This window comes from Parus major, chromosome 2, assembly GCF_001522545.3.
Source record: "Parus major isolate Abel chromosome 2, Parus_major1.1, whole genome shotgun sequence".
Classification (NCBI taxonomy): Eukaryota; Metazoa; Chordata; class Aves; order Passeriformes; family Paridae; genus Parus; species Parus major.
In genome coordinates, this window is record NC_031769.1 from 46,532,547 (window position 1) to 46,552,157 (window position 19,611).

The 19,611-nt window shown below is 46.1% G+C and overlaps 1 protein-coding gene across 1 annotated transcript in view; it reads left to right on the forward strand.

Annotated features, from left to right (window-relative positions):
- Window positions 1-5,557: 5,557 nt before the first annotated feature.
- The window catches only part of EEPD1 (endonuclease/exonuclease/phosphatase family domain containing 1), a 63,482-nt gene continuing 49,428 nt past the window's right edge, over window positions 5,558-19,611 (forward strand). Inside the window, exon 1 of the mRNA XM_015619781.3 lies at window positions 5,558-6,669. Coding sequence (XP_015475267.1) covers window positions 5,816-6,669 — 854 coding nt within the window. The 5' untranslated portion in view covers window positions 5,558-5,815. The remainder of the gene's footprint in view (window positions 6,670-19,611) is intronic.

The window sequence follows — 19,611 nt, forward strand, 5'->3', positions numbered from 1 at the left end:
TATCCTCTGCAGATCTCCTCTGAGAATTTGGGACTAAGGGAAAGTTTGACTGTACTTTGTGGTTTACTTTCTTCTTAGCAAACAGAAATTTATACATGAAGGTGAAAAGACAGGAAACAAACATGGCACAAGTAAACCACACAGAGACCTGACTGACCCTTCCTTGTATCTGAGAAAATTAGGAAAATTAAGACCCTGTGTTTTACCTATTTGAATAATTTTAGGGTCTGAAATACAACTGTTCAAGGAGTAGAGACTAACTTCTTATCTTTTTATAACAAAAAAAAAATCCCCACCAAACCCAAAAAACAAACTAAAAGCAAACCTCCCAAACAGCAGAAGTTATAAGTAATATATAATTTTGGGCAGAATTGCAGTGGCTTCTACAGTAACTGCAGAATCACTGAGTTAAAAAGCTCTATGCATGAGTTAACTAATGGTCACGAAACTCTTCGAAAAGTAAAACATAAACATGAAATGGATTTTTTACACATTTCTCTAAAATCTGTTAACAAGAAAATTAATTATGGTAACCTAGTAACTACAAGTAAAGGACTTAAATAAAATTAAAAGTTATGCAAAACAGTAATTTATTCAGTTGAGAGGCTGGCAGTCCAACTGCTGATGGCCAAAGTGCTGTGTGAAGTGACAGAAGCTATACTGAACAACCCTTTCCAGCATATTGGTTTATTTTTCCTCTTCTCCTGCTTGGTCGTCAAGGTGCCTAAAATCTCATTGCCTGTATCTTTTCCACAAAAATCCACTTGACGCTTGCCTTTGGGTGGAACCACAGAAAGCTTGCCCTGGGTGAGAGCTTAGGCACCTGGCTCACGAGTCACCAATTCTGAGTCTCCCCCATGCCAGATTCAAACAGCAGTGATTTGTGGGCGTGTTTACTGGAGGCTTGATGGACTAGACCTCAAAGAAAACAATAGCTGGGTCACAGCTCCACCACATCCCGTGTTTCTCACCTGGGAAGTCCAGGAGATGCCACCACTGGAGGCCTGGAGTAGGCAAGCTTCTGTAAGCGTTGCCTCGATGTGTCAGCCTGGGGTCAAGGAAGGACTAGATTCTTTTAGTTCTTCTCTATCCTTGTGACCCAAGGCGCATCTGAGTCACCTCAGATATGGGGCCTAAGAATCAAATCCCCCTTGGCATCTACAGAAACTGGAAAATGCATCCCATGCTCTTCTGGGGAATATTTTCTCTTGCTTGGGTTCCTCTTGTTTCCCTCTAGGATGAACTGTCCTACTGTGCACTGGTGAGCTACTGGTTGAGACCTCCTCTGGAAGGGAGAGGTCTGGGTTTCAGACTCAACCTCAAGGCAAGTGAAGCCCTAATCAAGGTATGAGGATGACTCACTTCTGCTCACCCTTCTGACTGTATTTCTCTGTAGGATGTGACACCCGTAACCTGGCAACACAGCAATGGTGACATCACTTTTTTTTGCAACAAGTTAGGCAGCTATATAGAATGCCTTACAGGAAAAAGAGCTCACATCATAGACACTGGATTCCCAAGGAAAAGCTCATGTGATTGTGTGCTCTGCTACTCTGCCCCTCATCCCTTCCCCAGGGATTTTATTAGAGTGGGCTAATTTCAAGCAGATTTAACAAAGGTTAAATGTCTCAAAAAATAAAAAGTTTCTAAAAGAGCCACAAATATTGATAGATATGTAAAACAGAGATATACAGATTAGTGACCCCACTGAGAGACTAATGGAGACTCAGTGCTATTAATAAAGACCAGAAAATTGAAAAAGGAAAAGAGCCATCAAGAATCAGACTCTGTAAGTCCCACCGCTCATGAAACTGCTAACTCCTACTTGTTATTACTTGTCTTCATAAAAACACTGCCTGTCTTCTCCCTCGGGCATCTGTTACAAGTGTTACTGAAGATGTCCTTGTAGAAAGAAAACAATTATTTTAATGCCTCCTTTAAATAAGAATATAGGCACTGCAGTTGCCTTTTCGAGCCCTTGCCCGTTAAGAGCCCAGTGCAGCAGGTCTGAAAACACTGGCCTTAAAAGCCTGATTGCCAAGGCCCCCAAGGCTGGAAAAGGTGCTGCTATCACATGATGGGCTGGTAGGAACTTCAGTTTCTGCCTGAAGACTGTAGGTAAACTCTCTGCTTTTCTGTTGAGTAACATCTTCTGGCTCCTTCTGTCTCTCATCATAAAACACAGTTTATTTGTTTAGAGCCTCTGCAGTGTAGATGAGGGATGTTAAAAAGTGTAAAAATAGATTAATAGATTCTTTTAGGGCCATCTTAAAATGCTAAGAAGTTAGCCTTTAAAATCTATTGGCCTGTAGGCTGACTTTTTGCATCAATTATGCCGAAAGACATTGTTCACCAGTAGCTGCTCCCACTCCATCAGGTTCAAGCACTTCCATATCATTCTTCAACATTGCATTTATAGGCCTGAAGTACTGCGGAAACTCCTTCAGATGGAAAAGGTTTGGGTTTGTTCTTTCCTCTTTGAAAAGTTCCTGCAGAGGAGAGGCATCTGAGACCTCCAGAGCTGGCAAGCAGGTGACACAACCCTTCCCCTGCATTTCTCATGTGGCCAGCTGCTTGCCCTGGTGCCACTCAGCCACCCATAAACCTCTTTTACTACCAGTTTAGGGGTACAGTATGTGAGATGTTCAGTTTAGGAGGGATGTAGAAAGTGGCAAAGCCAATCCAAGATCAACAAACAGCCACTGGGCAATGATAAAACCATTGTTCTCCAAAGCTCCTTGCTTTGCAACACTGTCCAGAGAAACACAAAAAGACACACACCCTCAGAGCAGTGAAACTCAATTTTGCTGTCACTGAGAGGTTTCTAAGCCAGCCCTGGCCAGCAGCCAGCTGCTCAGTAGGCAGCAAGCTGCGGATCCTGAGGAATAAGCCACCCACGGTGTCTCAGAGCCCTCTAAACCTGTTGGGGCTGACAGAGATTCAGGAATCCTGGATTCATGGCCCCTTGCCAGGATAGGTGCCAAGCAGACCAGGGAGGCTACCTACCAGCCAGTGATCACCAGGAGACCACGATCAATCCATTCCTTCTTGAGTAAATTTACGTACACCGAGCTCAGGATTGGATCAAAGATAAAATCTAGTATCTACTTGGGTTTCATGAGATTTATTTTCTGTTGCCTACACTGGCTGTCAATAATTTTGCCATTGTTTTTTCAATAATTTACTGACTGAACTTAATCTTTATCTTTCTCAGATTAATGGATTGCCTAACACTGATGTCAGACCAGTTGATTAATCTTTTTTTTGTTTGTTTTCTGTTTAACTTTTCAAGATATGAACAAACCCCGTATCCTTTCACATCTTTTGGTGCTTTCCTGAAATGTGCCAAAGGTTGACTCAGATCTCAGCAAGCTTCCTTTAACTGTCAACAAGAACAAAAAATGCACGTAGGGGGTATGGGGCTAATGGAATGATAACTCCCTCATTGTCATGTCGTCGTGTCGTCCCCCCTCCATTTCCCATTAGCATGAGGTCATACTCAGGATTAGGTGATGGGACACTTGTTGCAGCCCTCTGAGCTCTGCTTCCTCAGCTGCAACTAGTCTCACAGGTTATTTTGGTGCTGGAGACATCAAAATTTTGGAAAATTCAAGAAATGTTGAGTAGTTGCTGTCAACAAAAACTGCTGGACAAAAGGGACATCTGCTTTCTTTCTGAAGATGCTCCCGCCTTTTTTTCTGAAACACAGAAAACCTAGTGCTGCAATGTAGGTGATGCCTCAGATGGATTTTGGGGCTTTTCAGCTTCAAAACTTAGCCAGTAAGCCTGGATCAATGCATAGCAACCTGCTGTAGGAAGCAAAAGAGTGTGTTCTCCATTGAGACAACAGCTTGTGGAGCCTATTACTGTAATGATACTGCCTCGTAAAGAATACTCATTTCAATGGTTAATTGCTTCCAGCTCTGTGCTGGTATGGTCCCAGCCGGAACAGGCCCAGCATGACTTCTGCTGCATTGGCCGCTGCTATCGCAGCGCACAGAGCACTCTCCAGCAGACAGGGAAGCATTTAATCACCTAAGCGAGCACTTTCTCTGCTCCAGCAGTCAGCAGAGAGCCAATGCCCTAATGCAGCCAGTGCCCTAATGCAGCCAGTGCCGTTCCCGTAAAGAGAATTTGCTAACTCCGCTGCTCAAGAGAACAGAAGGGAAATGTGTGATGCGCAGCAGAGGATCCAGAGCCACTGTTAAAGCACCCGTGTGGTCTGAGAGCCTGGTAAAGCCTGCTGCAGCTTGCACTCCCTTAAGCACATCACATTCTCCTTCCCAAAGAAGCTGAATAAATTTAACTTTTTATATCAGGTGGACCCAAATAATTTCCATTAGCTTGCCAAGGAAAGTACGTGCACAAGCTGCTATTGCAAGTGGTTTCATTTTCATTACAGGACCAACCAAGAGTCTTGATGTTGAAAATACACACATACCATATTCTGTGCAGCTAAAAGAAATACACAGAGAGAGACTGTCAGCACAAGGCAGCATCAGGGTGCATAGCTGACATCTGCAATCATATGTTTGCTCTTTCTTCCAATTCCCCCTTCTTTTCAATTACACCCACCAATTATATTTCGATTCATTGACATTGCAGTCACTCCTGTGTGGGCACAGTCAAGCTAGTTTCAAATGAGCTAATTTGGCTACAGATAGCATTGCAGACAATGCAGCATGGGACTGGATGCAGTAGAAACGGGGTAAATATTTCAGTGGCTTCACCAAAATGGGCAGTGGTGGGCTGCTGTGTCTCTCAGGGCATGAACAAACTATGTGAAATCTAGCCGAGGCACACGGGCAATACACAGCCACTATTTCGGAACTGAACGAGGTTGCTCTTAGGGAAGGGCTAGGCATGCTGCAGACCATCACCCCGGCTGAGACAGACCTAGTACACAGACCTAAAGTGTCCAAAAGCATCATTCTGGGGAGAGTTTCAGTTTGTTCAGCACTCTCGCAATTGCTTGAGATATTAAAAAAAAAAAAATAAAATGAAAGGAAAATAAAAAGAAAATAAAAAGTGCAGACTTTACCCCGATGTATAAAAGCATAGTACCAGCAGGAGCACAGAACCAGTGGAGATGACTGATGGGGCTTTCACGAGGTCTGAAAACACACCTATGCCCCACCAGCTACAGACAGACGAGCTTAGAGAACTCCTGGGACAGTAATGCTGCAGGGAGCGTCTAAACACCTGAGACCTCAGCGTCTTTCACCTGGGGCCGGAAAAACCCTGCCCTCAGCGGCCAGGCGACAGCACCGGGGCCGTTCCTAGTCCCGCTGCGCCCAGACGGGAAGGAGGAGGTCACTTCTCCTCCTCCCGCTCGCCCCCGGCGGGCGCTGGAGCGGTGCCCCGGTGGCGGAGGGCCGGGCCGGGCCGGGCCGGTACCCGCGGGGCTCGGGCGGGGGCGGGCACGGCGCGGGTGCCGCCCGGGGGGCGGTGGCGGCGGCGGCGGCCCCGCCTCACCCGGCCGAGGGGCGGGGGCTCCCGCAGAGCTACTACTACCGCGGCGGGGCGCGGGGCAGCGGTGAGCGCTGGGGCCGGAGCGGGGCCGGCCGGGCTGCGGAGGCTGCTCCGGCGCCGGGGAGCGGCGGTGCCCGAGGAGGAAGAGGAGGAAAGGCGCGGGGGCCCCTCGGCGGGGCGCAGGGTTCCGCTGAGCCGGCGTGTGCGGCTGCCGGGGTCTGTGGACAGCTGCCCCGCCGCCGCCCGCTCCTTGCCGGCCTCCCGCCGAGGTCCATGAGTCGCGGGCGGGCAGCGCACCGCGCCCGCTCCCCCGGCTCCGGCAGCGGCCCGTGGCGGCGGTGAGATGGGGGGCAGCCTGGGCTGCCACCGCTCCATCCCCCGCGACCCGGCCGACCTGTGCCACAGCCGCAAGTTCAGCGCGGCGTGCAACTTCAGCAACATCCTCGTCAACCAGGAGAGGCTCAACATCAACACGGCCACGGAGGAGGAGCTGATGACCCTGCCCGGGGTCACCCGAGTGGTGGCCCAGAACATCGTGGAGTACCGCGAGTACATCGGCGGCTTCAAGAAAGTGGAGGACCTGGCGCTGGTGAGCGGGGTGGGGGCGGCCAAGCTGGAGCAGGTGAAGTTCGAGATCTGCGTGAGCAGCAAGGGCAGCTCGGCGCAGCACTCGCCCAGCTCCCTGCGCAAGGACCCGGCCTCTGAGCACCACCTGTCCGCCACCAAGATCAACATCAATACCGCCACCCCGGCACAGCTCATGAGCATCCGTGGCATCACTGAGAAGATCGCCAACAGCATCGTGGACTACCGTAAAGAGCACGGGCCCTTCAAAAGTATCGAGGACCTGGTGAGGATGGACTGCATCAATTCCTCCTTTCTGGACAAAATCAGGCACCAGATTTTTGCAGAGCGCTCCAGGCCCCCTTCAACGAACACCAATGGTGGCCTCAACTTCATGACCAAGCCTCACCCCAGCCCCACCTCTCTAAGCCTCCAGAGCGAGGACTTGGACTTTCCTCCGGGGGGTCCAACCCAGATCATATCCACTCGCCCCTCTGTGGAGATGTTTGGGGGGGTGAGAGATGGCAGACCCGTCTTAAGGGTGGCTACGTGGAACCTGCAAAGCTGCTCCATCGAGAAGGCCAACAACCCAGGCGTGCGGGAGGTCGTGTGCATGACGCTGCTGGAGAACAGGTAAGAGGCAGCACCTGATCTGCAGGCCCAGCTCCACTCAGGATTGTAGGCTTTGAGATTTGGGTGCTGTGGAGTCTTGCTATGTGATCCTAGTGGGACTCACTCCTTCCCAGGATTACTAAATGTTTCCCACTTCTTGCATGAAACCCTGTTTGAGTCATAACTGGGACTGTAGTGGCTGTCCCTCAACCAAGCTGCTGTAAGCCTCGATAGGCAGTGGAGCTCCTGAGTGTGTGTGTGTGTACACACAGCTGTGCAGGGGAGACTGGGCTGTTAGAGTCGGTCACCTCAGGCCTGTTAATGGTTGGTCAAGGAATGTTTCTCCATTAAGAGCCTTTTGGACGTGTCACGGAGAGCTGCCTTTCCTGCCAGAAGCTGGGGGGCAGTAGCAGGGGAAGAGCTGTGTAACAGGTGTGGAATGCCACAGCTTGTCCCGCAAGGGTGACACAGCTTGTTAATGAGTGGTCATGGGGCACCTGAGCTGGAGGGACTGTTCATCCTTGGGGGGGTGAGACATGGAGCACCTGCCTGGGGAGGCAGTGCTGTCCTTGTGCCAGGCTTTGTGTCCTGACTGCACTGAGCAAGCTAAGCTCACTTGGTGATGTGGCCAACAGGATGGTACCGCAGGTGTTAATGAAAAGCTTAGAGTCTGGGTTTTGTTTTTTGTCTGTAATTGAGCAAGAGTGCTGGGGACGTCTGTTTTACTAAACTTTCTGTTGGATCACAGAAATGCAGATTGCAATAACTATTGAAATAACTTTTGAAATAACTCTAGCCCTTTACTCTTCATGTGTCAAATCTGTCCCAGCTGATTTGCCATTTAGTTTACAACAGAGGTAAGGTAACTTTTTTCTCTGTCTGCCATTCAGACTTCCAGCAGGAAATAAGTAGGGGCAGGGGACTCTTTGGCTTCTGTGAAAGGGATGTTGTGGGGAGGGGAAGCACCGATGAACTGTTATCTCTGTCCTTTTCCAATAATACGCTGAATAACAGCTCTTGTCGGTGTGGTTGCAGAGGTCAGGCATATGAGCAGGATGGTGACAGTGATATGAGATCCTGTGCTGCAGTACAGTATTTGTGGCCAGGGTTACCTCTGCTGTGCACTGCTGGGGAGCCTGATGCTCCCACATAGGAAACATCTGTCATCTCATCTCACAGCCACCACTGTTTGATACCCAAAATGAAGATGATATTGAGGGTTATTGAGATGTTATGCTGATGGCTTCAGCCTAACATTATCAGTATTCTGCTTCACTAGTTCAGGTATCCTGTGCTTCCCCCTTTGTCTCCTCTCCCTCCCTCTGGCTTTTTTTTTTTTTTTTTTTTTTTTTTTTTTTTTTTTTTTTTAAGCAGCAGCTGGTTGGCTAGAGTGGAGCTTATGGGGAAAGAAACTCAGATTATCACTAGTCTCAGAATAATTTTAATAACACAGTTTTGGAAGAAAAGTGACTTTGGTGATTTATTTCTATTTTTTACATACATATATAAAGGTTTTTTAAGGCCTTCATCCAGTGAAGTGTTAGCTGTCGGTTCTGCAGCTTCAGCATTTTGGGGGGAAAAAAGCTCCAAACAAGATGGCCCACCTATTACAAAAAAGCAGGGAGATGTAGTGGCTTATAAAACAAAGCTGCCTTAGTCCAAGCTGGCCACTGTGTATGCAGAGTGTAGCCCTAGAAGTTTGTTTTATTTTTGCCCTTAGACTGCATGGTGCTTAGTTTCTGTCCAGCTTAGCCAACAGGCACTTAGTTGTGCTGGGTGCTGTGAAATGTCTCCTGGCTACTTTGAAGTTTCAAAGGAGCCTGACAGAAGTACTTGTTTTCATTCTGTTTTATTGCACATATCTGTGTCATCAATCACACAGGGTGAGTACGATGCAATGGTTTTCTGTATTTGATCCAATTTGTGATAACGTGAGAAGCTGGAAAGAAATGAGAGTGATGTGTATCCACAGACAAGCCTGCAAAGCTTTCCTGGGAAAATAAACGTGGGAACAGAAAACAGCAATGCTGTGCAGGAAAAAAAAATACATGTTGGGGAAAGCCATACTCAGTAACTCAGGGAAGAATTTCCTCTTGCTTGTGTGAGTATTGCTGGGGTCAGTGGAGCTCTGCACCTGTAAAACAGCCTCAGCTGAGGGCAGAAAATGCCTTCATTCTGCTTTTGAGCTCCACGGTCTCCCTCCCAGCTCTGGGAATGGACAGAATGCCTTGCAAACTAATCTTTGCCCAGCTAAATCAACTTCAGTAGATAGTCAGCTGGAGAAATTCACTTCTTGCTTCTCCAAGCAAGATTATATCACTGCACAGGGCTCACCAGCACTTCAGCCTCACAAAATCCATGGGTGTGTTTTCAAGGTGCTCTGTGGGTGTCCCACATGTGTTGCTCAAGTCCCCAGCTATGACCCAAGCTGGAGGTGGATCTGAAGGCTGTTTGGGTGGCAGTAGGTGCTCTCGTGAGCTGTGCTAATGGGCATCTGCTTGCTGCTGCCCTTATGTGCATAAATAAGAGAGTTCCTTCCTGCTGGTCCCTTATAGTCAGTGGTGGTCTGGGGTAGTCCAGGGTGCTCTCAGGAGCTGGAGTACAGTCTTGTTGCAGTACCAGGAGCTGCCTCACCTGGTTTCTTAACTCCAGAAATGCAGCACAGCAAGTCAAGATTAGTAAAACTGTGTAAAGGGAAGCAGAGAATTTTACATATTGGGGACTTTTATGCCAGTTAAAAGGCTTGCGTTGGGCTTTGCCTTGGGGTTTGATTTAAAAAAAATTTTTGGTTGGTTGGTTGAAGTGGTTTTTTTTGTTTGTTTGTTTTTTAATGAGCTGGTCACAGCAAGTAGCTTTAAAACCCCTTGGGCTTATTCTTTCAGGTGTTAACAACAGGGAAAAGTACTGCTTCTTTCCAGGTGAGGCTAGAAGGCTAAGCTCCTCCTGTCTTCCAGCCCTTTGCATTGAGGGAATAGTTGTGCAGGAAGGAAAGAGGGCCAGACTTTAATTCAAATGAAACAAAAAGTAAGAAAATGTCATTTTGTAACCTGCTGAAGGGAGGAGAGGAAAAAAACCCCAACTAATTCAAGGTCTTCACGCTTGTTCCCAGAAGTGCTAAATTTCTGAAGAGCAGTGAAGGGAATGTACACTAAATCAGTAAGCATGACTACTACTCCTAAGCTATTTTGAAATTCATTGCTGTAGTGCAAAAATAATGAAATACAGCAAGGTCCTCACCCTCTTTTCTCATATTACAAGGATCTATGTTTATCACAGTGTTTGAAGTGAAGGAGCGAGGTGTTTTCATTCAGAGGACTACAGGGTAATTTTAGAAGAGCTTAACTCGATGAACGAGGAGGCATGACACATAATTGGATTGAAGTATCAAGTCTGGGGTGAATTTGCTCAAACCCGTGGTGTTTCTTGCAGGTGTTGTTCAGAAAATCTGGGACTTATTGACAGAGAGTCAGAGCTATCTCTGGGGATGCAGGTCATCCCCTCTATCTGACCCTCACGTCCTCCCCATTCTCAGGGGGAATGAGGGGACCAACTGCTTCTTCTCACCAAAAAAGTAAAGAAAAATGTAGGATAAGGGCAGCATGATCAGAAGGGTAAGTTCAGGTCAAAGGCAACAAGGGTTTTTGTGGAAAATAAGTAGCCCCATGTTTCCAACCCTAGAGGATGTTTCCCCTGGACAAGGATGGTGGAAGTACCCCAGAACTGTCCCATACCCCAGGTCCGTAGGGAAGGGTACTTTTGCCACTCCTTATCCAAAGCTGCCTCAGGCCTGTCCCTCCTTGCCATAAACTGAGCTCGTGGCTCCTGTGACACCCTGTGACTGCTTTCTCTGGCTGTCAGGTGCTGGGGTGCCAGCTGGCTGCTGCCATGAAGAAGTGTGGGGCAGGCATGTGCAGGACCGACCAGCACCGTAAAGGTGCAAACTCCAGTCTGACTGTGTGCTTCAGAGTCTTCAAGTAGCCAAGGGGTCAGTTGTGCACCTTCCCCAGCATGGTTTTCAGTGGAGGTGTTCCAACTGGTTTTCATGATGCTACTGAGAAGCAACTTGGTGAAGACCTCTTAACTATTTTTTTTTTCTTGTCAGCACACTTTGCAGTTGACTGAATGAAAATTGATAGAGGGTTTGAAGGCCAGAACTTGTACTCTATCTAAAGGAGGTTTGAAAAACCTCTAGCAGCGTGGTTCTTCTGCATCCCTAGAAGGTTGTTCCAGTGATTGACTCTTTTCACTATAAAAAAAGTTATTACTTTCATACCTGTAGAGTAACAAATACAAATACCAGTATAAAGTTTGTACTTGGCACTGGTGTTGGTTTTTTTCTTGGCATGGACAGCAAGCCTTAGGAATCTGTCAGTCCTTTTTCCCCAAGGTTTCTAACTGGTTAGCTGTTTTCAGTTTGTTTAGACAGAAGCACAGAGGTGTCTCAAAGGCAGAAAATTAATCTCAGTTTCTATGTCTGAGACCTAAGTCAGTGTTCCAGCTGGGGGAACAGTAGGTAGACCTCAGCCCAAAATTGCTTTCTGGGAGGCAGAGGGTGGACAGGCAAATCCTGGGTAACTCTTGCTATGCCACCATACTTGAAAGTTCTTCTTCTTAGCCTTACCCACCCCAGGAGACCTTTAGCACACCCTCTTGTCACCTAATAAAAAGAGAAGTTTCTGAGCCAACCTCTGAAGCAGTCTTTTCCTATTAAGACATGAGGAAAACTTAATCTTTCTGGTCTCGCACTAGGTGCTGGAGGCAGTAGAGCCACTTTTCCCATTGTTCCCCTACATAAAATGACAGGGTGGGGCTTTTACTTTCCACTCCAGTCTCTTAGTCTGGGCTGAGAGGTGGGGTTTTATAAGGGGCGGTTCTCCAGTAAACTGGAGTTTGCTAATTTACTTGGGAAGGGGTAAGGTGTGGTACCTTGCCTCCAGGATTGTATTGTGTTTCCCATTCCCAAGATGATGGAAAAAGATTGGACCCCCATAGGACAGACATCATAGCAGTTTATCATGATAGTAGCGATGGTTGTACTTCAGAGGCTCATCACCAGCTTGTATTTGTTGTTTCTATGCTGTTGCTGAAGCTCTCAGTGGTCCGTCAAAGCCCTGAGGTGCATCTGTTTTATATCTCTTTCTTTGTTAAGCTACTTGGTTTTCCCTCCATTGGGTTAGGCTGGAGCCTTGCCAAGAATAATTCCCCTGCAAGAAAAGATCAGGAAAGAGGGCCTGGCTCGAGTAACCTGACCATGCTAATAAGTATTAAACAGCAAAAGAACAAATACACCCTCTTCTCCTTATGTAATAGAGAGGAAATCCTGCCTCCTGCAACTTCAGAGAAAACTTGAGAAAAAAGGAATTGTTAGATGATATCATTTATGTGCACTTCACAAAGGGATTTTAATGAGCAGTAGAAAAAATGATTCATATAAAGCCACCATTAATTTGCACTTTCTGATATCTCAGAGGACAAAAAAGTGGGGTGATGGAAGAGCTGTTGTTTTGTGGGTTGGCCTTTTGTTTTTTTGGTCTCCACCAATGATATTTTACTTACTGGAGACTAATGGGAGCCTTGAACTGCCTTCTGCATACCATCTGGCATGGGAAAGCAGCAGGTCAGACACTGAGTTATGTAGTTTTCCAGTAAAATGAAACTTGACTGATTTAGTCCTGTTCAGGATTTGGCCCATTCCTTTGCCTGTGTAAAATCACATGAATGCTGCCAAGCTTAATGCTAAAGAGCACTGCCCTCTCCCTGGGGGTTAGGGCTCCTCTGAGGTACTGCTCCTGCTTGGATAGGGGTCCCAGCCCCTTTCAGGACTATTGCTGAGAGAACAGGTGATGTCAGCTTCAAATTAATCAAATAATACCATACGTTAATTAAATTCCATTTCCAAACTTCTGCTTCCTGTGGATGCAGTACTGAGCCCCTCTACAAGGGCATCACCTGCTCCTTCTGCAGGAGATGGGCTGCTTGCTCCAGATACTTTGCTGCTCCTGGATCTTTGCAGGACAGATCAAAAGCTGACTTGCATCAAGACCATGAAGGGCATACACCATCCCTGTGTCCAGACACTTGGAGAAGGCATCTGGAGCCACGTGCTCTGCAGGAGATCTCAGAGGTGAATGCACTGAGCTGTTTGATCCTGCTTGGTCTCTGTTGCCACAGCCCCCACAGCTTTCCTTCCTCAGACATGACATAGGAATGTCAGACAGACTCTTGAAATTACCCCTGAGTAGCATTTCCAGGGATTTTCTGTTTTAAATGGAGATCTGGGCATTGCTTTAACTTTGCACAACTGCAGTTTCGGCGTATTTTCTGAGCATTCAAGAGCTGTATCCAACCAGTCATTTTTATCTGCTTTAAAGTTGAGAATGTGGCTGGAAAAACAGTACCGTTTAAAGGCTGGTTTATTCATATAAAATAAACATTATTTTTCTCCTTTTTAAAATTATAACCATGCCCTGCCACTGTTACTTGTGCCATAAAGCTTGACTAAAATGAAACAGATTAGTGGAGAAAGCATTGGTTCATATTATTCTTTTCTCCCAACATGTCTAATTGATACATCTGGCAGCACTTAATGGCCACATATTTTCAATCCATGCATGTTTGACTATTTTGCACATGTTATTTTGTGTCACTGGATTCATGTTGCAGGTATTTTGGTAAAGCAGAGCTGCCAGCTTATTCCTGCAGATCCTGCAAGGTTTGCTTTATTCCATGTGGCAAAGATTAAATGGGTTGGCTGATTTATGGTCATAAATTGGTGAATTATTAAGTGATACTGTACTTCCTGTTCCTGAATCACAAGCAGAGGCCACAAGACTATAAGCTCATCCTGCTTGACTTCTCAGAAAGCTTGTCCCACATGACTGTAGGAGACAGACTACGTTCCTACACAGAGGGCTTCGTTCTCAAAACAGAAGTATTTAATGCTTTGTGATTTTTCTGTGGTTTGGCAGCTTGCAGTACAGCTGCAGGAAGGGTGGTTTTCTAACCTTGTCTTTGAAAAGAGCTATAGGATCATTCCCATTTCTTACTGGAAAAGAAGAACCAAGGGGCTGCTAAGTTCCTGACAAGGTGCAAGCAGAAACTCGGTCAGTCGCTGTTAACTAGAGGAAAACACTGTCTCTGCAACCAAGTGCTGGTCTAGCTCACTCTGAATATGGGTCTCCAGTGGTGTTAAACAGGGACATCTAGGACACAATCAGGTTTTTTCAAATTTAGCTGCATCCTTCTTGATGGAGTTGAGCTTCAGTGTGTTTCCTACAGCTTCACTGTTAGGAGGACCCTGCTTCTTTAGTCTCTAATTAGTGTTTGTCTGGGAATCTCACCCAAATCATGATTTCAAGATTTGGCTGGGTAAGCACGGAAGAGGTGATAGGTCATGGATTACAGTGTGCATGTAACTTTATTTTTAAATCACATTGTTCTTCATTGTAATGCAAGTGTAAGCTGACAGATGGAAACACAGTGTCCTTACTGAAATAATTACAATATGCTGCAGTAATTTCTCAACACTATTATATGGTGTGGTGATGGAGACAAGAACTGTGGCACATTAATAATAACAGTGGTTAAAAATAGGAACTCAGTAGCTTCTTCACTTCCAGTTTTTCTTTTCATTATTATTTTACAGAGGTACTGTGCTTTGTTTGAGTAATAGCTGGTGACCCCCACTGATTTATCAGAGAGTGAAAGTGCACAAAGGCTTTGCTGAGGGGAGTGGGAGACCTACCAGAGGCTTCCTTTCTCATGTTGGTCCTCTCCCTCATCTCAGGCCTGGGTGCTCCACAGTGTATCCCAAAATGCCTTGTAAGGTGCTGAGAGCGGAATGGGCATCATATCAGTGGTAGATAAATATATAGGGAATATGTAGCCACAGTAAACAAGGATATTTTCTGTCAATAAATTATTTCATCTCACCCCTGGCATATACAGCATATTCATGTCCTGATCAGACCATTTGGGATTTTCAAATGGCATGAGTGTTTTAAACTGCTCGGTCACTGCTGGGGAGGCTCAGTGCTGCTGACCTCCTTTCCATCCCTGCTGCTGGGGGTTTGTGCAGGAAGGAACCTGGCATCAGCGCCAAGCTGTTATTTTCAGTGCCTGTGGTAAAATTATTAGAGGCCAGTGAGTAAGAGAAAGAAGTTTACCCTGCATGTGCCTCATGTGCATGCATTGTTCCAGAAATTCAACTCGGTATAAAAATATAATTTAAAAAACAATTCCTAAGGAAGGATACATCTGGGGTTATATTGTTGTGTGTGCTAGGGTTGGCTGAGAACACAGTGGATACTGTATGTGCACTGTGAGTGCAGTGGAATTAATGCAGCCTGCTTGTGCAGAATGGATCGGAATCCCTCTGACTGAGGCCGTCTGGAAGGGAGCTTCGTGGCTATGCAGGCTTTCTGTCCGTCTGCTCTGTCCCTGTGTCTGTCATGGAGTTGGGGGTGAGCACAGTAATGCCCTTCTGCCCTTTGTGGTGAACATCCCAATGGGCAAAGCTATATCTGGGAGCAGCTCTCACCGTGGGCTTACGGATAAAGAGGGAGAACCAGAAGATTTCCTTCTGCGTGCCTGTCTTTCTCCCTGTTTTTATAGGTGTTTCAGGTAACGTCCTCGAACTCCTGTGCAAATTTAGCTACAGCAGCTGTCCAAGCCATTCACAGCTGAGCAGGTTTTTAATGGGTTACTGAACAGCTAATTGATCAACTCTGCTTTGGCTGCGTGAGGCAGCAGCAGCCTTCCTGCCCTAAATCCCCTGTGCTTGCTGCATGCCAGTCCTGCAGAGCCACCATTCCCTCTGCTCCTGGAGGCGGGCGGAATAAAGAGGCTGTTGCTTTTGCCTTCAGACTTATCCTTCGACTCCTTGGTATTTATAGCTCCGTTGTTCCCCTCCGCTTCCGTGCCGCTCGCTCGGTCACAGCCCTGCGGGTGCGGAGGCGCTCAGCTGCCCAGGGCTTGCTGCAGGCTCACTTGAGGTAATTGCCGGTCAGTGCCTCCCCTCTCTTGCTCAGGCTTGGCTGGAGTTAAGGGTAGCCTTTCCACCTTTCTGCCAAACTGGAAGCCGTGTGCCGTTGGATACGCGCTGGATGTGGACTTAGAAACCGTATATTTGGTTTCTTTATTTATTCTGTTTAAACAAATAAGACCAAGTGTGGTTCCATTTCAGTGCCACTCAATTGCAGGGTGTTGTGTCAAAAGCAGGTCTTAATTTGGTGTTGAAAAATGAACTGTCAGGCAAGCTTTTCTTTCATACATGCAAGGCAAGTTCTACAGGTTTGCTGTCAAACTTACTGCCTGTAGAATGTTAAATGACGAGCCTACTCCTCTTTTTTATCTCCTCCTAAGCAGGCAGAAATATGGAGTAGTGTGAACCCCTGTCAGGGAGGGCAGTCTTAGCTGGGAACAACCCATATGATTTGTCTTAAAACAGTCTGCTTTTCTACTAGGGCAGGAAATTTCCAGTGGTAATCCCTTCTTAAGCTAACATAGGCAGATACTGCTCTTCCACCAGATGCAATGATGGTATCCCTTTCCATAAGGATTGCCTTAGGGAAATCTTTGAGTTGTTCCCCTCTTGTGATGTGTGGGGCTGCTGGTGGTGAGGCACGTACCAGCACTACAATACATAGGACAGGAAGTACACTGTGTCTGCAAGAGCTTCTGCCCCCATACACAAAACGCCAGAGCTGCCGGTGAATTCAGAGCTAAAATAAATGTTATTGTCAAGAAAATGCCGCAGTGGTACCTGGCTACACTTTGTAACCTTTATTCTGACCAGCCCAAGTGTTCTTATGTTTCTGGCAGCAATGACAGTGCAATTTTTGGCTATCTATCTGTCTGTATCTTCCTGCTAGTCCTTTGTACAGCTCTTTCCATTATCTCTAGCTGTGTTTACGGTCCCCTTTCATAATCAATGGAGGCTGCCAGCGCTGCCCACTGCCCTCCGTGCTGGCTGCTCTCCTGAAAACACAGCACTGAGCAATAAGCAGCGTGTGGCCTGGGTGAGTTCACAGGGGCTGGTACTGCTGGCAGAAACACAGAGGTACTCCCGACACACCCCAGAGGGTTCTCTTGGTGAAGATTACCTGTTGGTTACCAAGAAAACCCCACAATGTCATGTTTTAATTGCTTCTGTGCTTTGCACTTCTCTAGTGCAAAGCAGCGCCGCACAAAAGGAAGCCGTGGCTTAAAGGAGGAGATAAGGTTTCAGTCATCAGCTTATGGATATAGATACAGATAGATATTTGAATAACATCGACTCTGGGCTGTAAAAGTTCTGGAAATATTGCTGCTGGATGGAAGCTGTGCAAAAACCACCTCCAAGCATGTGGTGTTTCCCATTTCTATTTTAAACCGAGAGCACTTGGACTTGGCTGTGGTTTGACTTGCTTCTCCATCCATTTTTTTTTTTCCTTTTCTTTTATCTGTGTGTGTAGCAGATTTTTTGCGGAGAGGTATGCAAGGATGATGTGACCTGTATTGCCCAGCTGAGCTCTGAAATTTGGCAAAGAGAAACTGAAAGTAAGAAACTAGGCAAGTATCTGTGTATTGGTTGTCCATAGGTTGAAAGGAAATTACCTCATATGTTTTCTTCTATCTTTGACCTTATCTTTGAAGCTTGCTCTTGCAACCTGAACATGATCCCCCCCTCCCTTCCATATCCTCTTTCCACCCCTACTGAATCTAAAGCCTTTTTACTGGTTTCAATTGGCTCTCTATCTTATCATATCTTAAGCACTTCCAGTTATCTCAAATGCTGCTTGATCAAGCCTTTGCCTTCACACCATGAGGGCTGAATATCATCTCTCACCTACAAGGCTGAGGTCTTCAGTTTCCTTGGATCATCTGTGATACTTCCCCCAGATCATTCTAATGCCATCTTCTTGTTCCAAGATGTGCTGCAGCATATCTTTCTCTGCTGAGGCCTCTTGCCAGGCAGTTTGAAAATCAGTGCCTTTTAAGATACATCAAGTTTCAGGCAGAAGCTGCCTGAAAACTACAGCCTCACCTTTTATGTCGGGGGGGTGTTAGGAATTCTTGCAATTAGACAAGGCTCCTATACTATTGCTTTAAAGGAAAAAAGTATTTATGTTTTCTATTTCTGTTCCTCAGAGGTACTAAAAACTCTGCAGAAAAATTACTTGTTGGCTTCCTGATGTGTTGGACATGGTATTATTTTTAACTTCCTAGAGCAGCTGTTTTAAAGGAGTTTGTATGTACCTTAGGCACTTGTCAGTGTGAGTGCTCAGTATTTTTTTCCTATCTGATTATGCTGTGCGGGTGCATGCTGCACTGACAGTTTACAGTTCCTCTTCCATATGCATCTTATCTTCCTGAAGATAGTGTCTGGAGATGTCAGCTCTGTGAGGAGAGACTGATGAATTTATATCAGAAAAATCTCTTTGTCTAGCAGCTCTTCAGCACAGCACGCTGTTAAGAATATCTCTTAAAAATAGAAAGTACTGGAGGAATATCAGCTTTGTCATGGCGGTGTCGTTCGTCATCAGTGCCAACTTGATTTGGCTAATCCCTGGTATTAGTAGGAGAAAGCCTGAGTTGCCCACACAAGGTTCCCTGTGCCCCAGTTTTTAGAGTGCTTGGTGATAGGTTTTGGGGTCTCCAGCCAGACCAGCACGAAGTGCGTGTGCACCCTTACTCGCACCTAAGTGTGTTTTTCAGTAGGAATGTAACTTTGATGGTCTAAAAACTTCAGTTCTTCTGGAGATGGGATTTCCTTGTGTATTTAGCTGCTGCAGGCCAATTTCATGTTATCAAAGAGCAAGGGTCATACAACAGCATGAATCCACTATCCAAAAAAAGCACAGAGATTGTTGCTTCCATTTTTTACTCCCTGTGCTTAGCTCAAGTTCTACCTCCCAGGTCTACTCCTCAAAATTGGGATGTTCTTGGAAATGCTGTCAGATCTAGACCTTTTTTTTCCCATTGAATTGGTGGTTAAATTTTGGACAGTTTGATTATTCCTTGGTTTTCATCCTCCTGAATGCCTCATCCAGTCAAACACTTCTGCATGTTTCCCTGTCACCCTGTTTTTATGTCTTGTTTTCCATACTGGCATTTTGCCTTATGGGTGCAATGAATGGCAAGATATATTTTAGTACTGTGTTATTGCCCATAGGTATTAAATTACTGGTTTGATTATTTTTATAGGTTGTTTTTATAGCACAACTTTAGGAGGCAGTCAGTCATGCTAACAAAGTCTGTGTGAGGCACACCTCTTCAAATAATCTGGAATGCTTTCCATGGAGCAATGATTAGAATACTAAAAAAAGGAGTGGGATCAGCATTGTAAAAGCTTTATAATTTCTCCTCCATGGACTTCGTAGACCTGCAGTTTGTAAACACCATTGAGAAAAATCACTGCTGCCCTCTTTATGTTGCTTCATGTCTACTATGGAATCCAATAAAATTGTCACGAGGGCTCAGCATTCAATATTCTAGCTCCTTCCCCCTGGGGGTGTCTGCATGGCCACCTTCACCATTTCTCCACTGGTTTTGGGATGTTAGCACCTGTTCAAGCTTGAGAAGATCAGTGGCAAACTGGAGGCATGTGTGGCATGGCAGTGGGTGGCCAGGGCATCAGAGAGAACCTATGGGGAACATCATGAGCATCCACACATTCCAGTTTCATGCTCTGCATGTAGTTTGTTGAGAGCTTGTTTGACTTGGAACTTGTTAAGAGTTTGCCTTGGAGCTTGTTACCAAACATGTAAATCATACCAAAAGCTGCACAAGACATAATTTTGCACCAGTATGTGAATCCCATGGAGCACGATTTCCTCCTGTCATCCCTTTCCAAGATACGTTTGCACTTCAGCTCCAATATTTGAAGAGCTCTGGGCTTGCATGAAGCAGACTTTCCCACACAAGTCTGGTGTTTCTGAGACTGTTTTGTGCTGAAGTCCCTGACCTAAATAAGGTTAAGGA